This window comes from Centropristis striata, chromosome 15, assembly GCF_030273125.1.
Source record: "Centropristis striata isolate RG_2023a ecotype Rhode Island chromosome 15, C.striata_1.0, whole genome shotgun sequence".
Lineage (NCBI taxonomy): Eukaryota > Metazoa > Chordata > Actinopteri > Perciformes > Serranidae > Centropristis > Centropristis striata.
Window position 1 is genome coordinate 19,410,028 of NC_081531.1, and position 23,423 is coordinate 19,433,450.

Sequence of the window (23,423 nt, forward strand, 5' to 3'; positions counted from 1 at the left end):
GAGACATATTAATGATGGAGAGAGAGTGAAGAGGGTATGAGACAGTTAGTGTAATTTAATTTTCCATGCAGGTTTGCATCATGTGTGGCATTTAAATCAATCTACAATAATGTGATTTAAAAAGGGAAGAGAAATCACTCTTAGAGAAAGAAAGAACCACATACATTCAGTACTGTATTTAATCCAACTGCCATCTAGTCAGAAAAATTCTAACTCTGCAGCATCACTCATAAGTTACCTTGAAAATGTTTAGATGAGCTCCATCTCACTGAAAGAAATGGTTCATACAGATATAAAGCTTTTCAAAGAATATATTCAGTGGGTGCATCAGAGTGCAGCAGTGGGATGTAGGATCAGAAAAAGCCTCCTTCTGAAGGCCAAAGTAATGCCAAGATATATGCAATTTATTTAAATTCCTCAGGTCTTCCCAGCATGCTACAGGAAGGTTAATGTTATATGCTGTTTAACAGTTTTGTGTATTTTTTCGCTGTTTTAGCCTCGTGTTAAAGTCATATGCTATGATTTTACTGTTGTTGTATATGTGTTGTAGAGGTAGAAAATTGGAGCCACAGGTAAAAAAAGAAAAAATATTCCAAGCCCTACTGAACAACTGCAGTAGTTTGAGCTATGAGCAGTAGAGAGGACAGCAGGAGCTGTTACACCAGTTGGTCCTTCCTCATCAAACCTTTTTTTCATTGAGCCAACACACTGGTAACTTTTTTTTTATTTCAGTGATGGTTGATGTGCATCTGACATGTGTCAAGAGCTCAGTGGAAAAAGGGGCACTGTTCACGAACAAACAAACACACAAACATTCTTTCTTCCTGGGCACTCACTGACGCCTTCTTTACCACTGTAAAGACACACAATAAGCAAACACAAACAGACAAACAAACACAACTCTACGTCCTGTAACATTAAAGGCTTGTATTGTGTTTGCTTCTTTGAAAAGCAGTGGAGTTCTTTTTTTTTCCAACCATCCGTCTTCCTCTGTGTCTCTTAGACCGAATTGCCCAGAACAGGAAGACCATCGTGTGTCCGATGATCGATGTGATCGACCACGACAACTTCGGCTATGACACGCAGGCTGGGGACGCCATGCGAGGGGCGTTTGACTGGGAAATGTACTACAAACGGATACCCATCCCTACAGAGCTGCAGGGCGACGACCCCAGTGAACCCTTCGAGTGAGTGTCCACAGACTTTACTCATATTAGATCATATTGTGTTGGTCTCTTTGTTTTCATGGTCCATGTGCTCGTAGACCAGGCGGTACAGTGGAAGTCAAACACCACCTGAACAGCTACTCCAATGCACTGCAGTGTTCCAGCTGCACACACTGTGTCAACACATGAATTAAACATTGTGCTCAGTGGTTCTCCTACTTCTAGCCACACTGTTGTACCACAGCACTTGACATGTGGAATACTTCTAAACAGGTGCCAAATGTCCACCTCTTTTTTTCTTTATCAATTCTATTGCCGTGTCCGTAGGAAGTATGTATTCGTGCATTACATGCCACACTACAACGTCTGCAACTCCATAAAACTTTTAAGAAGGTACGCACACCATCCAGCATAAACACATTGAACATTGATATTCGCTGGAAACTATTTGAATATTATTGGAAAAATCGAACCCTGTAGCGCACTTTAAAACTCCAAAAGAAAGGTAGGCTAAATAGACTTACAGATGAGATGAGTCAGGTGTGGAAATCCAGAGCAAATTGGTTTAGTGACCAGGTGTAGGCCTATCACACAATGGGGCGGAGCTCCCCTAAAAGGCGTCTGATCGGAAACAGTGCAATGCCGCAACACGTCCTACGTAAATAATGATATTTCGAAAAATAATTTCAAAAATCTTCAAAATTGAGGATGCACACCTACGTGCCATGTGCAAGCCACATACGAAATCTTAGGTCAGTCTGACTAACAGCGACATATGCCCTAGACACGCATACACACACACACACACACACACACACACACACACACACACAGACGTATTATTATATATTATAGATGTATAACGTGCATACTGTAGACTTATGGATCACTTTACTGTAGTAGACCATTATTTTTTATGTAACAGACATCTCATAAATATCCCAAAGCACCATCACATGCAGCTGTTTGCCTCTTGTCCAGTGTGAGAAGGGAGGGAGGAAAAAATGCACATTTGTGTATCCCATACTTGAGAAAATAAAGTTGTGTGAAATTTAATTTTCTTCATGCACAATTATAAAAATGCATACAAATATATAATGCTGAGGGTAATTAGGTCTGGGTTTCTTTGTTACTGCTTTCTTAATGAAAGCAGCACACATAAGTGGAAGTTTCTAAAGTTAGTAGCTTCATCTTGCTTCACTTTGTCTCAATTCATTAAAGTTAATTAAGTCAATTCCCCTGCAATGATTAAAACTGGTCCTTCATGCTCATTATAGATTAAGACATTTCTTTTTAGAGCCATGGGTTATTCTTCTAGGCAAAATCAAACACATCTGTGTAATCTCACTGCAATTGCTTCACAGTAAAGTCTTTCAGCCAGCGGGAATCTAACACACTCTCCACACCAGACATGACTACCTTCTCAAAAAAGCCCTACATCTGTAATATAACAGCTGTCTACACCAGCTGAATAATGGTCCAATTTTCACACCTGTGACACAAAGCCTTTTTTGAGGCTTTGAGATATTTTCATATAATGATCATGCAAAACATTATTGAAGTCTGGAATGCTAATTAGTTGCTTCAAAAAAGTTGGTGTAGTGCTTGCACATTCCCCAAAAGTATGACGAAAATGCAGTGGCGGGCGGTGCATTTCACACTCAGGCACACTCAACACCAGGACTGGAGAGTAGTTAGAAACACACTTAAGCACTACTAGGCATTGCATCACCTCAGTTGTGTACAAAATGGGCTATTATCCGGCGCATTTTAAAAATCAACAATACCGTATTAGCAATTAAAACATATCTGATATGCTACTGTCAAAACTTAAAAATAAAAGGGTCTTTAAAATTATCTTTCCAAAAAGTTTTATTAAATGAGTCCACAAAGAATATGCAAGCTTTAACAAGATTGTACAATAAATTGCAAAATCGCAGTTTAATATCAGAAAGACACTAACAAGACGGCCATACTTTGGCGACAACGAAACAATAAACAAGTCTCTTTGTGAAAAAACTTTTTCATGTCAAAACGTGACGTATCACGACTTTCTGTGACCTGTTGCTTTGAGTACAACCACACAGCTGCACCGATGCGCCAGATTATTTACATACCGTTAACAGTCCCGGCCGGGTGTGACTCTGTTGATCTGCATAGCACTGCCGTGGCTCAAACTAGTAAGTATCCATATTATTATATATATATATATTATATCCAATCACAGGACGCGTAAATGTCACGTTCAACTTGAGGCCAGCTAGAGGGCCTTACTGACACAACTCGTGATCTGATTGGCTATTGCAACTATCTATCAACTGTATTTTACCGTTCACTTACAGTGCACAGACGCCCGCATTGTTGATTGTGAAGGCCCGGGCAGATTTCATACAGCCTGGCAACATAAGATAGCTGAATTCTGATTGGATAAAAACTCTAACCTAAAAACAACAGCACTGGAAGGAGCATAATATGACATGAAGGGAATATGAATACTTTTAGATATTTAGGGAAAGTAAATGAAAAATTAAATTAACCTTTATCGTAATCATGATCATGATTTCTGGTTATGTTAGGCCAGCAGAGAAGGCCTTGCTGGCCCTGATGGCCCACCACTGCAAAAATGTGTTAAATAGTAAATTATATTTTGTACAAAATTAGTCTGCTTCCAACTTAGTAGCGGTTGATTGATTTAACGTGACACTAACTGTGTCTGTGCACAAAGCCAGCTTTATAAAGAAATGCTTTTTCCAGTGTGGTGTGAAAGAACTTGAGTGGCCTGGACTAAATCATGACGTCAACCACATCCAACACCTTTGGAATTAATCAGAATATATTATCACCTAACATCAGTGATTGCACTAACAATGCTCTTGTTACCAGCAATCTGGCTGGTGGTAAGCTCAGAAATCTGAATCTGAATTTCCACGTTTTTGGAATGACATGGTTAACTGATAAACGTCTGAAAATATGCTGAATATAGAACTTTAATGAGGAATTATACATAATGTAAATTTCATTACACGGCAAACAAAGCAATTAATTTTTTTTACACGTGCATCGTTCAGCTGTAGTAGTAATTTAGAGACCAATCAGGATAGCACAACCCACAGTGGACAAAGACATAATAAGACTCTTATTAGAATAAAAATAATGAGTATTATAAGTTTGAATGTAGGTTGTCCAGAGTAATACGGATGTGTGAAAAACGTTTTTTTTTTTTTTTTTTTTTTTAAAGTCACAAAGAGGTACAGAGGTGTTTGTAATCCCTGGTAGATTCATTTCATCCTTTTACACCGATGGAGAAGGAAAACTGGAGAAACCAGGCTGTTATCACCACAGGACTCATATCTGTGCTCACTGCTCATGAGGCGTGGGAAGTCTTGGAGAGTTTCTCACTGCTGACAGTACAGTAGCTGCCCTGTTTGCCTTTAATTGATACTCCTCAGGGATGACTGTGGCGAGAGCAGACTACCTGCTGACTGTCTGCCTCCGACCTCTAGTAAAGCTCATAAATATGACAACCTGGAAACATGGATTTCTGCACTAAAAAGGGACATATTTTTTAGCAAGTTTATTTGGGGTTAGTTTTAATTGATTGGAAACATCAATAGCATATTAATCGGATTAGAATAAGGCATGCGTTGGAGAGAGTTGGCTTCTTTGTGAGCTAGCAAATATAAATGTGTGTCTGCACCTGCTGCCCTCATTTTTTGCCTCAGGTGTGCTGCAGCTACAATCAAGCACAGCAGCAATATAACAGCTAACAAGCCCTGCACTCAGCTGTCACAGCAGACAGAAGTCAAAGTGCTCTGTAGTGGGCTAATTGGTTCTGCACTGTTCAGTGCATCTTCATTATCTGGTGAGAAATAGTGCCACCATAAATACATGAACTCTGACTTACTGTCTATGTCTAGGTGCTCTTTTCTTTCTCTTTTTGTGGCTCTTATTTTTTTCAATGACATTTTTTTACCATGTTGGCTGAAAAGTGTGCTGCTTGGATTGGTTGATTGTTAGCTTAGATTTTTGGCAGAGTGGATTCCAACTGAGAAGCACACAGTCACAGCAAATAAAATAGGTACATGCATACAAATGCGTGTGTTCATATGTTCAGTTTGTTTCAAACAAACAATTGACACTGCCAATATATTGCTAAATATTCTACTTCCAGTGAAGCTATCGGGCAGCAGCAATGTGGCATTAAAGTACATGGTGAATTAATTTAACTCAATATCTCAAACACAGGCTGTTTTCATTGACTGTTAATAAGTATTTCTAAAAAAAAATGCTGTTAATGTACCGTTTGAAACTAAAGATCAAGTTATTATTTTACATTGTGATCTTGTAAACCTCCATACATGGATACATGCAACTGCATCCAGTAGTTATGCACCAAAGTAGTTAACCCTGTTTTTTTCCCGAACCTATTCACTTTGTTTGTTGCTTCTTAAACTTAACCACTTAGTTGTGTTGCATCAACCGAACCAAGTGAAAGTAATTTGTTACATTTGTACTATTAATACATTTCTTGCTGAGGATCTAGACCAGGGGTGGGCAGTTAATTTTCCCAAGCGGCCACATGAGATACTCGAAGGTTTCAGAGGGCCAGACCAATGCTCTGAACTTAATTCTGCAGAAATAACATCACGCAGGCCGGACAGGGACAGCCAACAGAGCGGTTGTGGCCCATGGGCAGCCTAATGCCCAGATCTGATCTGGATCCTGGACCCCTGATCACACAATTTACAATTGAAGGGAATTATTCTCCCAGAGCAGCTAACAGCCAAGTCCAGTACGAACAATAATTTAACACTAATAAACTTTTCTAGACCTTTTGTTTTTGTTAGAGGCTTCATTGTTAGTAAACATAATGCAGTTTAGTTTCACAATAGGAATGTAGCGTTGGCAGGATGAACATCTGTCATCCTTAACCTTGTGAAAAGCTTCTTCAGTTTTTATAAAACATACGTAGGAAGATAGGATACAGTTTATAAAGTGCCTCACTAATGAATATGCATCTGCTTATGTCAACTTCTGTTGTTCTCTTGAGAAGTTCCTAGATATTTTGACATTTCACTTGTTAGAAGTTTCTCATTGTCTCCCTGCTTTCTCTCTCCCCATCTTTGTTCCTTTGACTCTGACAAAGTGATGAGCTCAACGATCTTTTTAGTGTGTTGCTGAATTTTTTGTGAGCAAATCTTGCATATAGTTTTCTTTGGCAGTTTAGAAGTGGAAAGCGATGCTGTCACTCTGCATGTAATAGTTTTGGGTACAGCTATGCAACTGTGTCAAAGCAAGTCGTAAGTATGCATATTGTATGTTTTGTATCCTGCAGGTCCCCGGTGATGGCAGGTGGACTGTTTGCTGTGGACAGGAAGTGGTTCTGGGAGCTTGGAGGATATGACACTGGTCTGGAGATCTGGGGAGGAGAACAGTATGAGATCTCCTTCAAGGTAAAAATGAATAAATCACACATTTAAATTGCAGGTAGAGAGTTTTCCCCATTTTGTGGACAAATGTAAAATCATTTTCTGTAATGTATTTTGTAGATATGATTTCTGGAATTTCATTACATTACATTACATTACATGTCATTTAGCAGACGCTTTTGTCCAAAGCGACTTACAATAAGTGCATTCAACCTGATGGTACTAGACATAGACCATAGGAATCGAGTAAGTACACAACTTTAAGAGCTAACTGTCATTGCTAAGGAGTGCTATATGTTAAAGAAGAAAAGAAGAGAAAAGAAGAAGAATTTTTTTTTTTTTTTTAAATATATATATCTGTTAGGTGACCATGACTTAACCGAGGTATTGTTGGAAGAGATAGGTCTTCAGCCTGCGGCGGAAGATGTACAGGCTGTCTGAGGTCCTGATGTCGGTGGGGAGCTCGTTCCACCATTTGGGAGCCAAGACAGAGAAAAGTCTGGAAGTGGTTTTGAGGCGAGTTGACCCACGCAAGGTGGGAGTCGCCAGCTGTTTGGCTGATGCAGAGCGGAGAGGACGGGCAGGGGTGTAGAGTTTGACAAGGTCCTGGATGTAAGTAGGACCTGAACCGTTAGCAGCAGAGTACGCCAGAGCTAGAGTCTTGAAGCGTATCCGCGCAGCCACTGGTAGCCAGTGGAGGGAGCGGAGGAGAGGTGTTGTGTGTGAAAATTTCAATACATTTATGAGGTTGGCAATGTTTCCATCACATCACACACCAACATGAAACCAGCTCCTTGGAGCGTGGAGTGTCGCTGACCTCTGACTCTCATGTTTGGGGATGCATGAGAGAAGAATATTCTCAAATGTCCATCGAAAAAGTATTGTTTTTTTGGGGGTTTTTTTGCAAAAAGAGAGTGATTATTTCTGTTTAGTTTCCTGTTTCCCATTAGTCATTTAAACCATGACCATAACCCCCCTGCTTTTGTGCCTAAGGCTGCATTTACACGATGACGTCGCGTCGCATCTTCACTTTTTATTCCGTGTTTAGACGAGCGTTTTCGGGAGGAAATCTGTGTGCATACGGAGACGCAAAAGTGTGTGGAATTTGATTAGGTATGCATGCCAGGCAGCATCACTTAAAGCGATAAGAGTATCTTTGGGCATGTGGAAGTTGCGCCACGCATTTTCATCAGCTGCTCCTTCCACAAAATTATCCCACCATCGACTAGATCTCCCAGGTCTCGTCCATAGCCGTCTGGCTCGCCTCCGCCGAATTGGTGCATCCAAAGTTTGATAGAGGAAATTACAGATCCTTCTCTGTTCAGTAATACTATCACGTACGTGACGTGAGCTGATCTGAGCAGAGTTTTGCGTCTTGACAGTGTAGACGGACACGATACGGCGGAACGTATTCAAGTTTTCCACTCTGGAGGGTGGTTTCAGATTTTTGTGTTTTTAAGCCCCAAAGAACACCGTCTCGTTACCCACAAGCATCCTCGTGTAAACGGGGCCTAGATCTAAGCAAACCTTAGCCATAGAAGAGGCGAAGAAGACACTAATATGAAATAAACTTTAAAAATCATCTGGTAGAGTTGTTGGAAGACAAGCAATGTTGTGACATCCTGCTGATAAGAACTACAGATTAAAGAGAAGAGGCTCATATGAGTTATTACTTTATTTTTAGCTAATTTTCCAATGACAGTTTTCTTTGCACAGATAACATCAAGTTAGTTCAAAGTAGGCTCAGTTATCTTGTTTTCAACATATTTTGTTGAACCTTTTCCAACACAGTTTTTTGCGGGTATATAGTAAAGCCCTGCAGGAATTGCAGTTGAAATCTGATGTTGAAATAGAAATCAGTTCCTAGACCTGAGATGGTGATGCAGAGGAATGTATACACCTTGACACTAAAATGCAAAATACAACTCCATGCTTGAATGTTGTTTTACACCCTGAGCAAGAGATGAGGATAGCTAATGTTGTAAGTATGAACGATAGGCCTCAAATAACACCAACCGTGACCTAGGGCTGAGCCTGATGTGAAAAGCTCTTATGTTTTAATATTGTTTTGAGGCTTTTCATCTTACTTAAGTAATTACTGAGATAATATCCTATAGGAAGGTTAATATTTTGGCCAGGATTATCACACTATTAAATTTTGCTATCAGCACATGTCTAGCTGTGCCTCTTAAGTCTACTTTATGCCCACAGATATTCAATTTGGTTTCCTTTTTATTAAGATCCCCATTAGCTGATACAGAGCAGACAGCCAGTCTCCTGAGGTGAAAAGATTAACTGGCTCTCATACTAATCCTTACAAGCGAACTGCTGCTCCCACAGACAGCCAGGCCTTACTCGCATGTGAAACACAATCACTTCATCCACTGGTTCCGGTAATCTAAAGCTCCATCCTGGACACACTGGTATGGGAACAGCAAGCATTTCCAGCTCACACAGTGAAATAATGTCGGCACATACTCGCACACAGAGCACAAAGGCAATATGACCTCACATTGCAGAGCGAGAGGATAGTGGAGGGCCTTAAACTGATGGTGGATTTTTTTAAATCGCTCCAGCTGATTGGAGTTTCAGTTATGTAAACTTTTTGTTGAAGACTGAGCTACTCTGAAGGCAAAAAATAATTAAACCTCCACAGATGTAGCCAAAAGAAGTAGTTATTTAGAATAAAAGTAAGCAAACGGAGGGCAGAGAAAAAATCTTTTTCTCAAAACATACATTCCAAAATTAATTGTGTTTTTTTTTCCAGGGCCATTGCATTCAGATTATACAGACTGGAATAATATTTAAGCTTTATATTCCTATTTTATCTTGACTATTCATGTATTGCTGCCAGCCCTTGTTAAGGTCATTATTAAATGGACTGAACTTATAAAATGCTTTTCTAGTCTTGTAACCACTTTGCACTACAGACAGCGCTCATTCAACCATTCACACACATTCAAGGCTGAGGCTACCCTAAACTGTGCTACCTACCACAATCAGTAATTCATCCACACACCAATGAATGCAGCATCTGGAGCAATTTGGGATTCAGTATCTTGCCCAAGGATATTTCAACATGTAGGCTGCCATGGTCAGGGATCGAACCACCGACCTTCCGATCAGTGGGCGGACGCTCTACCTTGGCCACAGCTGCCCCTTATTATTATTGTAGATGGAGCAAACACACAATAGAGTCACTTCCACATAGAAAACACTGAACTGTAGGTATTTCTGTTTTATTTATTTATAAGGCCCCAATAGAAACAACTGAAGTTTTAGTTGTACTTTTAGTCAATGCTGGGTTTTGTCTTGCAGCAACATGTTTTATTTATGCAGTTGGAGTGAATTCTGTTGTTCTGTAGTTATCAGAACTACAGAACAACAGCTGAGCTGTGTGCACTCTAGTGATGCAAGTGGGCTCACTGGTGGTGGAGTTTCATCTGCTACAGACCAGAGAGACTGCGGTTTGCTTTGGTTGCACAGAGCGATGAGGACTTGAATGGTTTCGCCTAAATTAGCTGGGGCTTGAAGTTATTATTATTTTGTAACAACAGAAACTCTGAGGTTGGTGGGAAAGCTTCAAATCAAATTTTAAAAAAAGGTCAAAGACATAACAAAAATCACAGCCACAAAAGCTGGAAACTGTAGTTTTTAAGCCAATGTGGTTATTTTAGGGTCATCCTTTGGGGACTATGAAACTGTACTGTGTGTCCCCAGGCAGAAGACCTCAATCCTTCTTTTGTTCCTCAACCTTTGCAACATATTGAGTCCCATTCGAGGATAAGTCTGTCTTTGCTAGCTTGTCTGCAACTGGTTTATTTTTGTTCTTTAAGAGGTTTTGCCTGGTTAAGTCAAAACCTCTGGGCTGCAATCTTCCTTTTTCAAAACACACTGCCCAGCCTTTGTAGTTGCCTCAGCCTTATGTTACTTATATTATTTATAATTGGGGGGTGGGGGTTCCAAGGCTCTCCTGCCTGTTAGTCAAGAATATGCCACATAGTCTTCTTCAAACAGGTTTAATCTCCCATCTGCAGAATGTCGTAACAAAGGAGCTGATTTTGCCGTTAGATAAATAGAACCTTGAAGAAATATTGCTTGGACTTCCTTCTTAGGCTATTCAGTGTAAGAACCATCTGTTCTACCCACTGAAGTCAATCTGAAGTCAGGTCCTGGCAGGTCGACTCAAGGTTGAATACTCCCTTTACACCCCTGTTGAACTCTGCGTTGTACATGCCTACACTCGAATGAAGTCATTTGTAAAAAAAAATTTGTATTTCATGTTTCATTATCCCTGTCCATGTTCTTCAACTCCAACCATCTTCAACCATCAAATAGCACAAATCTAATTTACATATTAAAGAACTTTCCTCTACAGAAACAATTTGAAAGCCCCACATCTCTTTCTTCTTATACCTAACCGGTTTGTTTAAATCCAGCCTTTCATTTCCCTACTTTTCATTTTGCTATTGTCCTTAAACAAAAACCCTTTTTTTCCCCTCCATCTCGCCTGCTGTCTCTAAGTCTTTCTTTCATCATCATCCTCTTCATTGCCTCTCTTCCTTTCTCGAGGTTTATTTTCAACATTGCAAGCCAAGAGTCTGCTGTCATTATAGTTTGAGGATTAAAATGAGGAGCCAAAGCTAGATGTCTCTGCTGTGTGAGATAGAAAAGGGAAAGAAAAATAAACGAGACAAAATTACTGTAATGGAAGGTTTGTTTTCACTTAAGCCAACCACATTGGGTGCTTAAAACATATTAAAATATTTAATTTCAATATTTCAAAGATGGCATGTATTGTTTTCCTAAAAAGCTATCCAATTGTTTCTCCCATTCTAGCTGAATTTAAACACAGTCAGAAAATACTGTATCAATGAGGTGACCCAGTGTCTTAGTTTTACTGTAATCTAACCCTGCTGCTCAGGTCACCATCATATCATAATTTGGTTATGGTGTCTTCTATTCTCGCTCCACTATGCCGCCATTTCATTTTGATTGCCTCTCCCTCTGAATTCACTCCTCTCTCCTCTTAGTCTCCCAGGATTTATAAGCCTGTTAGAACCACTGCACTTCATGCCTCTTTCTTCTTAGTCATCAGTCTCCTGCCAATCTCCTTGATTGTTTCCTAACTTCACCTTCCTTCTACCTTTCCACAACTTTCTGTCTTTGAACGTTAAGCTGGATGAAGCTTCTATATGCAATAGAGATCCGTGTGATGAAAGAGCTTACTCTTTTTTGTGTATCTCTGTAGGTGTGGATGTGCGGTGGTCGGATGGAGGACATCCCTTGCTCCAGGGTAGGACACATCTATAGGAAGTACGTCCCCTACAAGGTCCCTGGTGGGATCAGCTTGGCGAAGGTAATTCTTCACACTGTACTGCATGCCTTCACAGTTCATGGCAAAATACAATACAGCAGATCAGTCACAGATTTTCTGTGTGCTATAACTGTCTGATACAGGCGTTCAGCCTCAGTACAGTGCTCTTACATCACTGCTGTGGTGCTGTGCACAAAACAACAACGGATCACATTAGATTGTACTTAGGACTAATCTATAAGATTGATTGCAGGGCTAATCAAAGCATAATGGATCTATATTGGCTGTTTAAAGGCTGATTCACTCAGATCACATGTTTTATAATCATGGGAGCTCAGGCAGCATAAACAACACAGGACACTCCTTTCTGCTCCACAACGAATGGAACATACAACTACATGTCAAAAAATTATAATATCATGAAATAGTTCAATATTCATTTCAGAAAGTGAAACTCATATATTATATAGATTCATTACACGAGTGAAATATTTCAAGCCTGTTTTTTTTTTTTAAATGATTCTGGCTTAGAGGTAATGAAAACCCAAAACTCAGTGTCTCAGAAAATTAGAATATTGTGAAAGAGTTCAATATTGGAGTCCACAGTCAGTGGTGGTTTGGGGCCATGTCCTCTGCTGGTGTTGGTCCACTGTGTTTACTGAAGTCCACAGTCAACATAGCAGCCATCTAGCAGGACATTTTAGAGCTCTTCATGCTTCCACAAGCTCTTTGGAGATGCTGATTTCATTTTCCAGCAGGACTTGGCACCTGCCCACACTGGCAAAGGTACCAAAAGCTGGTTCAATGACCATGGTGTTACTGGGCTGGACTCGGCTGACCTGAACCCCATAGAGAATCTATAGATTATTGTCAAGAGGAAGGTGAGAGACACCAGATGCAGATGACCTGAAGGCTGCTATACAAGCAACATGGTGCCATAGGCTGATCACCTCCATGCCACGCCATATTAATGCAGTAATTCATGCAGAAGGAGGCCCAACCAAGTATTGAGTGTATAGAAATGAACATACTTTTCAGAAGAATGACATTTGTGTTTCAAAATATCCTTTCTTTAATGATCTTATGTAATATTCTAATTTTCTGAAACACTGAGTTTTGTGTGTTCATTATCTGTAAGCTATAATCACCAAAATTACAAGAAATACAGGCTTGAAATATTTCACTCCATGTGTAATGAATGTATATAATGTATGAGTTTCACTTTCTGAAATACTTTACAAAAATTTTCAAATTTTTAGATGTACCTGTACAGTATTTGTAATGATGTTTGTGCTTCTGTTCAAGTAACATTTCTCAGGTGCACCACACTGTAAATCTCCATTTGAACTTAAGTAGAGACAGGTCAAACCTAACTGGTCAAAGGTCCACACAGTGAGACTAAGACACAATACAGCAGAGGGAATCAATAAACTATAGATTTCGTGTTCATTTTGATACATCCATGCATTTTTTTAGTACCCCAGATACTTTTTATTGCATTTCATACCTTTTCTGGACTTCAACTGATAAAAATGATGATGAAATATAATGTATTGAAGCGGACATAAAAATTTCCGACTATTACTGCCTTGTCGTGTTTTGCTTAATGGTCAGAAAATGTCGTCACCTTACCTCCCCTAACAAAATGGAACACAGTTGCCATGACTGTGGTAACACCAATAAAGTAGGAAAAAGCATTTTTGGGCCCAACAGCATGATGTGACAGACATGGAAATTGAAATTTGTTCACTTTGTCAAATTGGCTTCAAAGCCAGCCACTGTTCCTGGGGGCTTGGGTAGACTGGGACCATGAATGTTGCCTTGTGCATAACGTTCTGGCAGAGCTGTGTGCTGCAACTCTGCTGCTGCTGCTTTTGTACAAAGAGGACATTAAATGAATGTGGGCGATGAAATAGGAACACGTTTATATACTACTATTATTTGTATTACTACTTCTACATGTATGAAGTAGTAATAATACTGTTTGTTTTTGTAGCTGGAGGACTAGTTCATTCTAATACTCCCCATTCATCTGGTCTGCATTTTACAATTCCTTTGTAATCTATTTTGTAGCTTTTGAATGACACAGACAAGCTCATTCACAGCAAAAAATACAGTATATCACATGCTTATAACAGTGGTATTATATTAGCAGGTCTTTATTATTATTCCACCTCTTTATTTCAAGCTCTTTTGATTTTTTCTTGTCTCTTTTAAAGCTCTTATTTTAGAATTAGTCAAACAATATCAAAATCAAAATCAAATCCAATTATGCAGCAAAATTTAAAAAATACCATCTTTTCAGTTAAACTGATTTCTACTTTATTAGCATTCTGCTGTATTGACACACGTTATTTAAATTACAAATGAATTTTGTTCACAAAACTAGAGCAAAACGTTTTGGCTTTGTGCTGAAGTATGGCTTGATGTGAAACCAAATATATTCCAGCTCAGCACTTCGCTATTGGAGTACAGAGATTAGGAAAAGGCATCAGTTTCATTAAAACACACACAAAACACAAACACTGCTAAAGCAACATCTGTGTCCTTGAACTGCACTGAACAGTGAAACTGAACTAAAAATAGATGTAACTGAATAAATTAGCTAACGGAAAAAGGAGTGAATGAACCTTTGTTAAATTGAGTTCAAGCACACACCTAAACACCCACATAAACATACATAATTACTGCACATATGCAAACACATGCTGTACACTTACACACATATGCACATCACCTTAGTGTGAGCTAGTCTTTAAGTGGTGCAGTATAACAAATGGCAGCAATTTTCTTTCGTACGTCCTCTACTAAGTACTCTCCTCTTTCTCCTCCATGCACAGGAGCACTTTACAGTCGCCTCAGCATCTACTAACAAAAGACCACCAGAAAAGAGGCAGCAGTATGCAGTGTATCCACTATCTACAACTTTTAGCCTTTGCAGGTGTTACTGTGAAGAATGAGCTTAAGTTTCTTTGTTCCTTGTACGCTTCAAAGTACCTACCCAGAATAAGAAACTGTCTAAAAGCGCTAAATCATCTGAGGTGTAGCCAAATACCATTCATTATGTATGCCCCTGCTGCAGTCTGAAACTTGGATCAGTATGCAACTGAAAGGCACTTGCCTTGGTTTTGACTTTTCATTCTGACCAGCGGTCTTTAAACCGGACCTCAGTGGAATGCTGATGGTCCTGGATCAGCCTGACCCTGCAGATGAAGGAAATAATTCATATAAAGGTGCTAAGAATGAACTCAGTCTTGTTTCCTGCACACATTTGAAATAGCTGTTTCATCATCAGAGTTTTCTCTCTTTAATTTGTATCATTTTTTCAAGCGTACTCCAACAAAAACGACCAACAGATAAGGTCGGCTTGAATTCAATGGTAAAAGGTTTTAACAGCTGCAGCACAATGTTACTGTTATGTTGGGTTATTCCATGGCAGAGTCAATAAACCAATGTCACTGCCAGAGCAGACTTCCTGAGACCAGACTATGTCAACAATTATGTTCACAAAACAGTCCAATGTGGTTCTATAAAATCACCCTCGCTGCCAGGGATTGTGGGATTTTGTGTTTATTTGTTGAAGGCTCATAGCCATTCTGGCAGATTTGAGCTGCCAGCTAAGAAAAATAGACTTGTCTGGATGACTCTCTCTTTGGTTGTAGAACCTAAAACGCGTGGCAGAGGTGTGGATGGATGAATATGCCGAATATGTCTACCAGCGCCGCCCCGAGTACCGCCACTTGTCAGCAGGTGACATGACGGCCCAGAAGGAGCTGAGGAACCGCCTTAACTGCAAGAGCTTCAAGTGGTTCATGAGCGAGGTGGCCTGGGATCTGCCCAAACACTACCCAATGGTGGAGCCTCCTGCTGCTGCGTGGGGAGAGGTAAGGATTGGTTTGTGAAACTGCTTTGATAAGTCAGAGATAGATGTTTTACAGAAGAAATCATACACAGAAATATACAAAAATGTATATATTCATGTGCAGCCAGGCTTGCATGCACAATAACATAAGATTATAAGTTTGTGCGCCGTTGGTTTATCTTATTATATAAACATACTCTTACATGTATCCATAAAAAAAAACAACACCGGGATGTACAATACCTTGAAAAGTTGAATTTCTCTAGTTCTCTCGTTGCACTGCACATTTAATGATTTCAGAGATGTGCTGTACATGCTCTAATGCACACCTGACTGACTAATGGGAGAATAAAGTAATTTTAAAATAAGGCAATGAACTTCCACCCACTGTCGGCATTAATACAGTTATTTAAAGTTTTTTCATCACTAATAAAGGTCCTATACTTTCTTATTATTCCAGACAGAAGAAAGACAGAGAAAGTAAGAGATATCAAAGAAAGGTGGAAGATATCATGTACTGTTCCTTGGCTAAAAGTAAAGTTAAAACTGAATTTCTAGCCTTTGTTTGAAAATGTCACTGGTTTCCACCTTCTCTTCAATTATCTGGGAGAACCTTTTTAAAAGCCTAAATTTAACTCTAGTTCTCAGAACAACCAAACGAAATGAAATGAAAATGAAATGAGTCTATCCCCCATGAGCATACTTTGTGAGCTTATCATGAATAAGTTAAGAATCAAGTGATGGAAGCACAGTATTTACAAATCTATGATCCAGTTCTGTCAGTGTACTTTTGTGTTAAGTAACAAAAAAATTAATCTTGTGCATATACATTAAGAATGGTATGTCCTCCATACAAGAATCGGACTACGCAAATCTACCATTCCAACTGAGGTGGTTGGAGAAAGGAGAGCAATTTCTCTAATGATGATTATTTTTTCTGTGTATGATGATTGAATTGGGCTGTGGTGTGATTTTTATGTAACACAAATCTTATTTGCTGCTGCAGTATAAGGTGACCCTAGAAAGGCACATAATCATGTTCAATTCAACACAAGATTTTTGACTCTCCAAAAATGAAATACTAGTGGGAGGCTTCCAAGTTGAAAGAGGGGTGTGTATTGAGCTGGAGCTAGCAATAGGTCAAATTCCTAGTGGTAAGATGGTAAAAACAGAACAGAAACAGTGATGAAACATGTTTGCAATACCACAGGATTTTTGCTTTCCCCTCCTGCATGGTGCAAGTATCATCAGAGCATCTTGGGTGCACACCCAGAGGCCAAACATGGCTTTGGGCCCTTCCCAAGTGTACAACATAACAACAACACTGAACTTCGGTGGACACAAACTGTGAATGTGACTGCACAAAGTACTCTGGAAGAAAAAGAGGTGTCATTAAATAATAAAGCACAGTATAGTATGACCAACAAGTCATTTTATAGATTGTAAGGTTACATAGGCTACATGATGTGTAATAAATCAATATTTTAGCTTCTGACCATGTAAATTAAACTCACAGGTGCCCATGAAAGCTAATGATATATGATGGAACATGTGCGGTGAGTCTCCATAACTAAGAGCAGTCCCTTTTTTAAAGTTCTTTTTAACTCCATTTCCATGTGTTTTTGTGTTTTGTAGATACGAAACGTGGGCAGCGGGATGTGCATGGAAATCAAACACTTTGTGTCAGGGAGCCCTATACGCCTGGAGAGCTGTGTGAAAGGGCGAGGCGAGGTGGCCTGGAGCCATGGACAGGTGAGGGTCATCCATTACACTTTGTGTAGTAAAATGGCTCACAAGCTCTCAGTTCCCTGACCTTGAAGTCCTTCCATACTGAATGTTTAGAGTTCTGCACTTTTCACGTTGTATCTGAAAGGACCATTACACATGGACACGCTCAAACAGAGGTTAATCCTGAGGCTTGCCTCAAGGCAGCATTTTTCAGGACTGAATGGAGCCAGGTATATGCGTCTTTGTTATATCTTCTGATATATATATATATATATATATATATATATATATATATAGCCACACTATCCTAGCTCTTGAAATGGCAATGCTGTGTTGATGTAAGGTTGTTGTTTTTTTTTTAATTAAACATAATGACCAAATACCATGAAATGTTATACAGACATCTAAAGACCAACAGAGAATCCTTATTAACTCAGCTATAGTTTGATATAAATGTCTTGTAGCTGCTAATGCTACACTGCCAATATAAAAACAACATACTTAACATAGCTTTGTGCCATTGTTTTTCCTAGAATGGCAAAACCATGACCTGCCCTTCGTTGCCTCTAATTGGCTAGTTCTTGGTTGTTTGGGTTGGTTAGGTTTAGGTAGAGGAGAGGGATTGGTTATGGTTAGGGCAAAGGTATAGGGGTAAGAGCAAAAGGCAGAGTCATGCATCTGCCACCCTGGGTTCATAGGGAACTAAATATTAATGTTGACATGCAAATATTTGTATGGTAATATGCTAAATGATGCATGCTAAATACCATTTGTACGCCATGTAAACCCTAAATACTGCTTTTATGTGCTAAGGCTCATACATCGCCAACAACAATGACCCTTAAGAATCATCTAGCATATGATCATCATTTACCTACAATGTTCTTTAAGCAAGGATGCAGTAAACATAAAAGGTCATCTCAATACGTCAAGTTTCTATAACCCCCAAAATCATAAGTTCGATCCAACCTGTTCAACATGAGACAGTATCTTCATACATTCAGTTCAGGTAGGAAGAACTCCTCAAAGGAAGTAGTAAAAAAAAAAAGGTTTGAAATGTCAGGAAGAGCAACAGAGGATGGAAACAGTGTGATGTTTGTTACGTTTAAAGTGTGTTCTCTACAGGTGTTAACATTTGGTTGGAGGGAGGATATTCGGGTTGGTGACCCCATGCACACAAGAAAGGTCTGCTTCGATGCCGTCTCCCACAACAGCCCCGTCACCCTGTACGACTGTCACGGCATGAAGGGAAACCAGCTGTGGCGCTACAGAGAGGTATGGGAGGTGAAAGTAGCAACTGAGAGTTTGGAGTTGTAAAAAATGGTGGTATTTACAGCTGTATCCTCTATTTAGCCTTTCCAACTGAGCTGCTGTCTTTGGTAAACTGAGCATCATTGAAGTCAATTAATGGATCATTTCAACATAATGGTGACCATCTGTTAAACATGAATGTGAGGGAAAATTGCAGGATGCTTAACTAGCCGTCACTCCCCCACTTCCTTTTTCTTGAAAGACACTATGTGATGTGATTCTAGAATCTTTTGTGTGTATATAAATGTAACAATCTTGGGAAATCTAGTGCTTTCAGCGCATAAATCTCAGTGTCCTTCAGTCAGACCCGTGGGATGGGTGCCTGCCACATCGTCCTGTCTTATACTACTACTGGGGTGTAAAATTCAAACATTTTCAAAACACTCAAACTTACATTCGGACAGCATTTTAAAGCGCCATCTATTTCTCTAAGGAGTTGGTTGAGATGAAATCAGAGTTTAAAGGAGGAACAAAGTCAGGAATTACATTTTTAAATTACATTTTGGCACAGAATTAAAATTTTAACTAAATCTTGACCTCATGTCATTGGCCAGGGGGCATGGGTGTCAAATTTAATAAATACAATTAGTTCACTGAAATAAATATTAGTATGCTTTTTCACCCTGTTTATTTGTCCTAAACCTTTGCCTGTGGGCATGTGTGTCCAGAATCCAAATATTTTATTTGGGAAAGCACAAATAATATAATGGAAACATATTTTTTCCTAAGACTAAGGGAAAAAATTGGATATAAACAAATAATGAAAAGTATAGTATGACACAACCATCTGTTCTAGAAATAAGTGTGGGATTATATAATGGTTTCAAGAAAACAAAATATAATGGAACAAATTGTATATTTAACCTTTCACAAAACACCCCATAATCATATCAAGGAACTAAATGCCCTGAGAAAAAGTTTACGATTTATATATGAATATGGCTGTCCTGTCTATGTCTTTGCTACTCTCTTTCCTCCAGGATAAAAGTCTGTATCACCCTGTCAGTAACAGCTGTATCGACAGCAGCCCAAGCGAGCGGCGAGTCTTCATGAACTCGTGCGACCCCTCCTCTCTTAGCCAGCAGTGGCTTTTTGAGAGAACCAACGCCACCGTGCTGGAGCACTTCAACCGGGGCACCAACTGAGGCCACTGGGTGGTGAGATGAGGCGTCTTCCAAAGAAAAAGACAATGAAACAATGATCACCCTGGATCAGGTGAATGATACATTTATATACCCTGTTTTCTTTGTAACAAAGTTTTGTGAGTATATTTTTGTTTCTAGCCTCATTCTTCATTTCTGTTTCATTGTTCTCCAGATAAGAATGAATGAATGGAAGCTACCAGTGAGTAAGGTGCTGCTTCAGTAACTCTCCCTATAGTACTGCAGCAATCCAGTGTGCAGGCTGTGAGCAGAAGAGCTGTTCAGACCACACACCAACACCCAGAATCCAACCATGCAGCATGAGCTTGTGATGAGGAAGAAGGTAAAGAAAGACACGCTTTCCTGAACACCAATGCCACCAACAATCAACCTACCATCAAGTTATTACTGTCAACTGAAGGCAAATTGCTTGATTTCAAAATTATTTAAAAAAATATTCCATTCACTATCTGTATTCTGTTCTTCCCCAGGGTGGGAGAATACGCTAAAACCTAATTATCCTGTGGAAACCGAGAAAACACTTAAAGACTGAAGTTTGGACCTCAAGACGAGTGGTTATCACAAACACAGACTTCATGGATTGTCTATTCCTCTGCCTCTATCAACCGGTGTTTTACAATTGTTGCCTTAACAATTTTAACAGGAAATACCTTGCTTTTCATGCAAGGAACCAAAACAGCATATGGTGACATATGTGGGACCTTTGCAAGCCAAAACTCTTCGGAAACTGGATGAAAAAAAGCCAAAAATCTTTATTCCTGCACAGTGTGCAGATATATTGCAAGAACATGTCTTTTATAGAAGGAACACAAACTTGTACAGACTTTTAAAATGTATTTTTTCTACTATGCAATAAACACAATTGCATAAGTTATGTCCATTTTTTCATTGAATTGTCTATAATACTTTGTCCTGTCTCACAATGTACGGCCCACACAAATCCATAAAACACATTTATTAAAGACTTGAAGGAGAAATACAGAACAAACAGTATATTAAATCAGACAATGTCCCTCAAGCTAGGATATATTACGAGCAAGTGAAAACCAAAGTTTAAGTCTGTCTATTTATGTCTATAAACAAGTTAAATCTTTGTTTTGGAGTAATATACCTTCACAAGTATTTCAGTTTATTGTTTAGCTGTAGGGCTACACAGTGGTGTATAGTGGTGGTATAGTGGTTAGCATGGATGCTTTGCAGCAAGAGGGTCGCAGGTTCAAATTATTCTTCTGTGTGGAGTTTTCATGTTCTCCTCGTGTCAGCATTGGTTCTCTCTGGGTCCTCTGGCTTCCTCCCACTCAAAAACATGCAGCTTAGGTTTAATTGATGACTCTTGATTGCCCGTAGGTGTGACTGAGAGCATGAACAGTTGCTTGTCTCTTTGTCTGCTCAGGGTTTACCCTGCCTCTTGCCCAATGTTTGCCTAATGTTGGCTCCAGCCCCCTGCGACCCAAGTTCGGATAAGCGGTTACAGATAATTTGACTTAGTTTAGCTGTCTGGTCCACAACTTTGCTGTTTCAGACTCAGTTTTTCAGAGAAAAAGGTGTTTTCATGTCATCTCACACATCTTTTCGATGTCATTCAGGACAACCACACAATATTCTTCCTACTGCTTCATCAGCTGATTGGAAACAAGTGTGAAATATGTCATACTATAGCCATCACAATGGAAGAAAGATTCTTGACATATATTTGTACAATTCCTTCTATGCAACATGAATTATCACATACGTACCTTCAAAGAGATTCCGGTATGAGTCATACAGTGGCGGAAGATATAATTTCACCCACATGACACAAAGTACACAGAATAGTTTACAATGACATCCCTAGCCATACTACATACATCTACTTTATATCTAAGCTAGTACGGGTAAAATAACATGTACGGGGTAAAATGAGTCCTTTTGACTCTCATTTACAGTTCCAGACAATGAAAAATGAGACATCATCTTGTTCTAGTTATTTTACTTTCTCTTAGAACACCAAATGTTTAAACATTGCTAAATAACATTTTCTTGATTTTCACATGACAAGATTGGGTAACCAAGTAAAATGACTTTAAAAAAACCTTTTAATTAAGAACTTAAAATTGAACTAAGGTCATCAGAGCTGAAGATGAATTTCATCCACAGTGAATACACTTTCATGATAATATTTCTTAATGTTCATACACTCTTCGCCCACAGTGTACCTACTCTAGCCCTGTGCACTCAGGTCCTTGACACAGAACCTGTATAGGAGCAAAGCACTCATATTGGAAATCTGATAAAACTGGGGTCACACAAACTCATCATCTGTGCTCCGTTGTGGGAGGAAACGTCTCCAGCAAGCTAACAGGACAGCAGCAGCTGCAGAAGCCCAAAGATCATTTGCCACTTTCTCTTTTTTTATTGACAGAGTGAGTCATCAACCTGAGTGGCAATTCCAATACTGCGGGTATGAGTCTGAGGATCTTATTGGCCATCTAATGCCACCAAGGTCAAACAAACAAACAAACAAACAAACAAACCGTGGAAGCCACGACAGAAACTGCATGCTATTGCTTTCAAAATTTTCCATATTAGTCCTCTAACAGTCAGAAAATTTATTTCACCAAATATTTTTTACATAGGAAAACCTTGAGCTTTGGTACATTCTTTCATGAATACACATATAGTGCAGATTCAGATTCACACCACAGACTGAACAACACACGTGCATTAATAGAAAAGCTTTCAAAATCCCACATCATTTCTAGAACAAAATTAACTTCTCATCATTAGGCATATTGGAAATCCATATAAAAGCTGTGGTGATATGGAGGGGTCATTTTAACAATAACCTACAGTAGAAGAAAATGAGTAATAGAGCCTACAAAAAACAGCACCTACAGAAAAACTCCAATCCATGTCATTTAGCTGACGCTTTTGTCCAAAGCGACATACAATATGTGCATTCAACCTGATGGTACTAGCCTTAGACCACAGGAACCGAGTAAGTACATAACCTTTAAGAGCCATCTGTAATCACTACAGGAGTGCTATATGCTGAAGAAGAAGAGGTTTTTTTTATTGTTGTTGTTTTTTTAATTTAGGCGACCATGACTTAACATAGGTATTGTTGGAAGAGGTAGGTCTTCAGCCTGTGGCGGAAGATGTACAGGCTGTCTGAGGTCCTGATGTCAGTGGGGAGCTCGTTCCACCATTTGGGTACTAGGACAGAGAAAAGTCTGGAAGTACTTTTGAGGTGAGTTAAACCTCGCAGGGTGGGAATCACCAGCTGTTCGGTTGATGCTGGTAGGGGTGGAATTTCTTGGTAAGAAGAGCAAAGAGACCAAGTGCAATAAGGTGTTTTTTTTCATATCCAGAGCACTTCCATGGCAACAGCATAGGCCAATTAACGTCAATCTCTCCAAATGTAACTGTCATTTAATGCTATATTGTATTTTGTATCGGGTGTTTCGC

General features: G+C 39.4%; 1 protein-coding gene across 1 annotated transcript in view; it reads left to right on the forward strand.

Annotated features, from left to right (window-relative positions):
- Nucleotides 1-20,695, forward strand: part of LOC131987122 (polypeptide N-acetylgalactosaminyltransferase 10-like) — a 64,481-nt gene extending 43,786 nt beyond the window's left edge. Inside the window, exons 6-14 of the mRNA XM_059352282.1 lie at nucleotides 1,004-1,187; nucleotides 6,502-6,619; nucleotides 11,847-11,954; nucleotides 15,575-15,796; nucleotides 17,410-17,526; nucleotides 18,628-18,777; nucleotides 19,794-20,028; nucleotides 20,131-20,298; nucleotides 20,447-20,695. Of these exons, the coding sequence (XP_059208265.1) occupies nucleotides 1,004-1,187; nucleotides 6,502-6,619; nucleotides 11,847-11,954; nucleotides 15,575-15,796; nucleotides 17,410-17,526; nucleotides 18,628-18,777; nucleotides 19,794-19,958 (1,064 nt within the window). The 3' untranslated portion in view covers nucleotides 19,959-20,028; nucleotides 20,131-20,298; nucleotides 20,447-20,695. The remainder of the gene's footprint in view (nucleotides 1-1,003; nucleotides 1,188-6,501; nucleotides 6,620-11,846; nucleotides 11,955-15,574; nucleotides 15,797-17,409; nucleotides 17,527-18,627; nucleotides 18,778-19,793; nucleotides 20,029-20,130; nucleotides 20,299-20,446) is intronic.
- The last annotated feature ends 2,728 nt before the right edge of the window (nucleotides 20,696-23,423 follow it).